The sequence below is a fragment of the Impatiens glandulifera genome, chromosome 6, assembly GCF_907164915.1.
Source record: "Impatiens glandulifera chromosome 6, dImpGla2.1, whole genome shotgun sequence".
NCBI lineage: Eukaryota > Viridiplantae > Streptophyta > Magnoliopsida > Ericales > Balsaminaceae > Impatiens > Impatiens glandulifera.
The window spans coordinates 52,906,119-52,912,399 of record NC_061867.1 but is presented as its reverse complement, the minus strand read 5'-3'; the positions used below and the strand labels follow the sequence as shown (position 1 = coordinate 52,912,399).

Here is a 6,281-nt window from a genome sequence, read left to right as displayed (position 1 = left end):
ACACTTTAAAAATTAAGCATCACTATCTATATATATATATATATTTCCTTTTAAAACAAATAGAAGTTTATTTGTTTTAATAACAATATACTTTAATAGTAAAAAAAAATTAATAAAAAATATTTAGATACAACTATTTAAGTTGTAAAAAAAATTATTATATATATTAAATTTCGACACACGGTTCAACGTCTACTTAACCGATTAATTGAAATGTTGGACTCAGTTTAACGGTTCTATATACTATCAGTCATTAATTTGATAAGATTTAAATAATTTGATGAATTTTACATCATTTACTGATAAATATTTTGTTAATATATTGTACCAAACATAACTAAAAAAATATTATACAATATATATTTATTTTAACTCTATTCTTTATGTTATGTTTTAGTAGTTGTATTTATTTATTTTTTATTTTAATTAAATTGCATCCATGAATTTTAATATATATATATATATATATATTATTTTTATTATACTTTTATAAAAAAAAAACAATAATTTAAAATTATACATATTTATAAACTATATTTTTTTTTTTCAATTTATATATTTTTTTTATGAAAATGATTCATTTATATTAAAAATAATAAAAATCCTTTAAGAACAACGTAAAAACATAACATCAATAAAAAGAATATAATACATTCACATTATCCAGTAGATTATCGAGCTCGTGAGTACTCGAGAAAACCAATTAACTTCCCGATCGATTTTACTGGCTTTCCGTAATGAATCTAAAAAATGTCATAATAATATCATTATGAATGATACGAATCTGACAACTACAATCAATAAATGTTCAATGATTTCTCTCAAATCAGATAGTCCATCAAAAATATTTTGGATGGTAACGCAAATATGTAAGTCTGTCATATCAACCGCATCAATCTAAATTTTCCAATAACTATCCAAAGACTCGTGCATCACTTAGTAAAACCTAATAATACTTCACAAAAGACTCTAGATACTAGTAACCCATCGACAATGCAAAAGTAAGTGAGTTGTTGATTCAACTTTCTCGTGACACATACGACAACGACTTATCATAATACAACTTTTTTTATATATATATCATCCGTAAAAATTCTACCGTGAATAACGCTCCATCCAAAAAATGAAATTTTAGATGGAATCTTTAATTCCCAAAGTTTCTCTCAACAAAAAATATATTAAATTATCTTAGTGAACATTTAACCTTATCTCAAATAACTAAATGACAAAATAATGAGTTCGAAGATCACCATAAAAAATTAGACATCATTCTCTTCATTTTCACTGTCACACTATTAAGAAGAATGAAAAAAGATATCATATATATGAGCATAAATGATAACACACTCTTAAAAAGAATTAACCAACGACCCTTTCGAGATTATTTTATTTTTCCATCTAGATAGCTTACATTTCATTTTAATGATAATCGGGTCTCAAAAGATTTTAGATCGTAACTTAACACCCAATGACATACCAAGATAGGTTGGCGGGAAGAGAACCAATTTTATACCCAAAAACATTTACAACATCATCCTTCTCCAAATTGAAACAAAATATAAGAAAAATATGTATGACTTATTAAGATTAACTTGAAGACCGAAACATGCATAAAATTCATGTAGGTAACATGAACCATGCATAGCATGTTATCAACGAAAAACAATTGTGATATGACAAAATGATACCACCTTATCTCATAACTCACTCCACGGATGAGTCCCAAATTTCTACGAATGTCATCATATTTTAGAGGGTTTCCAAAATGACGAACAAGAAAAAAGAGAGTGAATACAAAATCTAATCTAGCTGATCAATTTCATACCATTTCTATTTTGTTCATGACATCAAACAAAAATTCTCAATTTACGTGATTATAATTTTTTTCGATGTTTACTATTAATAAAGAACTTTGGTGAACGTTGTCTAATTATTAAATGTGATACTGTCTAACAAACTTAATTAGTAACCTGTTGGCCCACATTTTGAAAACATCTTATTCAATTTATATTTTATAATATAACAATCAATATTATTAATGTAAATCCTCTCTCAAATTAATGATAATATGACGGAAATCAGAAGAAGGGATATACAATTTAGGTAGAATTTAAACATGGTTTAAAATTTCATTTTCCACCACAATAAAATATAAAATATGAATCAATAAAGAAAATGTCATGAAATATTCAAAACAAGATCTAAGCAAACATTTATTGACATACAAGGTAAATAGATAGGTAATAGTCAAAGGACCATTTAATGCAAGATTCACTTATTCATATTCATCAACCAATATTATCATATAATTTATACCTATATTTTACGGCAAACCCTAGCCTCCTTGTAGATCCTTCCGGGACGACAATAGTACCCCGACTTAGGAGCGCAATGAATATCCTCGGAACATATACACAACCCTTCTAGGGCACAACCTTCACTAACTATCGACACATGATCGCCTCCCTTCAACACTCGGTCTGTCCACTCGTTAGAGAAAAGCCCTAATGGATCCCACTCTTGCTTGACGGCCAAGAACGCAGATGCATTCTTATACTTGCTAATGACATCAATGAATGCGATGGGTCGGTTCTTTCCCCAATGTGGCATTCCCCCATACTTGAATAGTGCCATTTGTTCAACCTCTTCCAACACATCCTCAAACAGCCTAGGTGTCTTCGGGTCCTTGCTCCTATAAAAAATTATGTCGAATTCGACTCCATCCTCGTCTTTTCCTAGGTAAGAGGTCGAAGCTTTGACGTAGCGCATGAGGATGCCATTGTAGAGCTCTAGGACACAAAGGGCCTTAGGCTCGAGCTCCACTAGGTTTTGGATGTCATGAATGAAGTCTTTTACTTTGGACATGCCAATGCTAATTCCAAGATCGAAGAAGAACAAACCCTTTATACGAGGATCCCATGGGCAAGTCGTCAACTTAAAATCGCCAGGTTCGTCTAGGCAGCCACCAGACGCCTGCATCCGGTTTTGATAACCTATTACTGGATAACCCTTCATAAGAATGCCTGTTTTATATCATGACTGAAATTAGATTTTTTAACATTAACAAAACCAAACCAAATGTTTTTTTTTTTCTTTAATGTAGTTACCATCATTAGTCAAACCATAGGCACCAAGGAAGAGAGCTGAGGTAGAAGCTTTCCCTTCCAAGCATTTCCCATTGGCATCTCCCAACGACTCTTGCATTTCCTCTATGTTCATCATTCATAAACACATGTGAAAGTAAGATAAATAACAATAATATAGAATTGATCATGGGTGAAGAAGCTACTAGAATAACTTTTAGAATTATTTGGTTGTGGAAAGCTTTGATTAATTGGTGATCATCAATGATTATCGAGGAGTTCCAATGACGATTTAAAAAAAAACAATGCTCACAAAAATGTTTAATTTTTTTGTTCAATCATGCCCTTTCTAAACTATACATATATTAAAAATTGAATTTAAACACAATCCGTTTAGACCTAAATGGGTTAATTGTCGGCTTACTCAAATTTCATTCAACCCTAATAGAAACTTAATTGTGTATGTTTATGTCTCATTCTTTTGAAAATATAGAATGAGATGGATATGATTGATGAACCTGAAATTCTGATAGAGGCGGTTAAGGCCAAAGGAGTGGGGCGAAAAACGATGTAATTGTAAAGTCCATTGCCAGAGACATTAGACGAGACTCTATCATCAAGGCGATACACAACCTTTCGTTGAACGGGAAGCCATGTTAGATCTGCAAACTCGTGTTGATGTCCAAAATTGACAATTTGTTGCCCTAAGTCTTTGTCATCCTTCATTTGGTAGGTTATTGACCTTTTGAACATTGGTTGCAGTTGAAATGTTACCTGCACTCAATATATCTTAATCAGCTTCATTCATTTCACCATGAACAATTGAAATGTGCATGAACTTATGATTTTTTGAGTTGAAATACACTTTTAAAATATACTAATAAATTTATGTAAACTTGTAAACTACTTAAATTCTTATAATTTTAAATTTATGAGTATAAGATTTTACAAATTATATAAATCTCATAATTTATTAATATTACATAAGTTATTACTTATTCAAACAAATGAAATTATTTCAATAGAGTAATAACTTTACCATTTTTAAGTGTGATGTAGTTTTTATTTATTTATTTATTAAATTAATTTTATACTTAATTATATATATAATTAATAATAATATATAACTATAATATATATATATATATATATATATATATATATTGTTTACAATAAAATTCTTACTAAAATAAACCTTCCATTTTTATTAATTTAACTAGTGTTTTTCTATAAAAATAATATTTTTATCACATTATCTAATATAAATAAATATTTAAAAATGATAAAAAATAAATAATTGAGAGTTGCCTAATTATGTTGGGCCTATCCAAGGCCCGCCCAGTATTAGAATATCTTTTATTATATATGTAAAATAAAAATGGAATAGGAGAAAAAAGGAAATTATAAAAGGTCCATAGTTTCAGATAGTTTTGCCTACCTAATGAGTTATTTGAAAAATATATTTTTCAAACAAACAAAACTGAGCTTATTTGAAAAATTATATCTCAAACCAAATAAAAAAAGATAAATTTTATGGTTGCTATTATTTTTTATTAAAAGATTATAATTTTATGTGATCACAAATAAAACATTTTAAAATTGTCATTTATGAATAGATTTCATGTTGTTTGTATTGGATCTCTTTATAGCATCACCAAAACCATCCAAATTGGACAATAATATGTATATTATCTGCACATCATGCAATCTTTCTGTATGTTTTTTTTATGTCATTTTTAGATAGTTCAAATCAATTATGGTGGTACGAAATAATGATTTATTTCTTTGAAAAAAAAAGAGATTACGATAAAAGTAGGACCAAAGAAATAAATCCTTAAAATTATATATACATCACCCTTATACAACACTTTTATATAGCACATACCTCATTTGGCAAGAAAGAGAAAATATTTTTCTCTCTCTTATATTTTTTTCAAAATATATTTTTTTCAAAATATATTTTTTCTTTCTTGTCAAATCAGATATGTTATATAATTATATAAATGTGTGTAAATATCATTTCTCTAATTATTTTATGCTATTTTTATTTTTAATGAAAAGTAATAATAACCTATAGTCCTATACCAACTTATTATTTATTCCTCTCAAATCTATATAATAACAATAATAATAATAATAATAAAACATACCTGTGAAATAACTCCAAGAACACCTATAGAAGTTCTAGCCGCATCAAAGCCATTTGCACTATTATTATTACTATCATCCGCGTTCGACACAAGATTTCGGACCTTCGCAAACCCTTCTCCCGGTCCAGCCGTGGTTACAATACGAAGACCGACAACATGGTCATGAACCGCACCCCCTCGACCCCATAGCGAGCTTCCGTGTGCACCGGTCCCCAACATCCCACCAACCGTGACCCCCAACCAATAAGGACTATAAGGCAACGCAAGTCCAAACCTAGCTGCCTCACTTATCAACTCTTTTAACCTTACCCCACTCTCCGCAGTCAAAATCATTCTATTTCGGTCCACCTCAATTATCTTATTTAGAAACCTCGTACTAATCAAAAGCCCTCCATCCCCATCATCGGGACACGCCAGCTTCGGTATGCTGTGTGAAGTTGGTGTCGCAACTCTCATTTTACGACCATTCTTAGAAGCTTCTGCTACAACCGAGACTAGCTCTTCCTCGGTTGTAGGGTACGCCACGTCAGCAACCCGACAGATTGTTCTGTCGGGGAATGTTCCGTAGGCGTTGGTCACGGTGCAATTGTGGTTTGAAGGACAGTTAACGGGATCTTGAGGAGGATCTGCGTGAACGAAAATCTCGGGCAGGATGATAATAGTATTAATGGTGATAATCACTAGTTTTAGTTCTAATAGAAACTGTTTTCCATTTCCCATAATGAAGTAATCTAAGGCATTAGCTAGATTGAAGTTTCAATATGTTATATATAGGGGAAAATCCCATATTTACCTATGAAAAATTAACAATTATAAGTTTTGCTACCTATTATTTTTTTAATTCACGTATTCCAAGTATCAATATTATTATTCTTAATACAAGTTAGTATGAGTTGACATTAAAATTAAAAATAATGTAGTAAAAGATTAGATTTAATATCTTAACTTAATAATTTTATTTTAAAATATAAGTAATAAAATATTTTAAAAATATGATTTGATTTTAATTTTTTAATAACATAATAAATAATATATATATATATATATA

At 29.5% G+C, this 6,281-nt stretch overlaps 1 protein-coding gene across 1 annotated transcript; it reads right to left on the bottom strand.

The window, feature by feature from the left end:
• Positions 1 to 2,302: 2,302 nt before the first annotated feature.
• On the bottom strand, positions 2,303 to 5,923 carry LOC124941722 (probable L-gulonolactone oxidase 6). The gene is given in 3 exon segments (XM_047482070.1): positions 2,303 to 3,209; positions 3,602 to 3,857; positions 5,234 to 5,923. Coding segments are annotated over 3 exon segments (1,605 nt in total). The 5' UTR covers positions 5,690 to 5,923; the 3' UTR covers positions 2,303 to 2,316.
• Between the last annotated feature and the right edge of the window lie 358 nt (positions 5,924 to 6,281).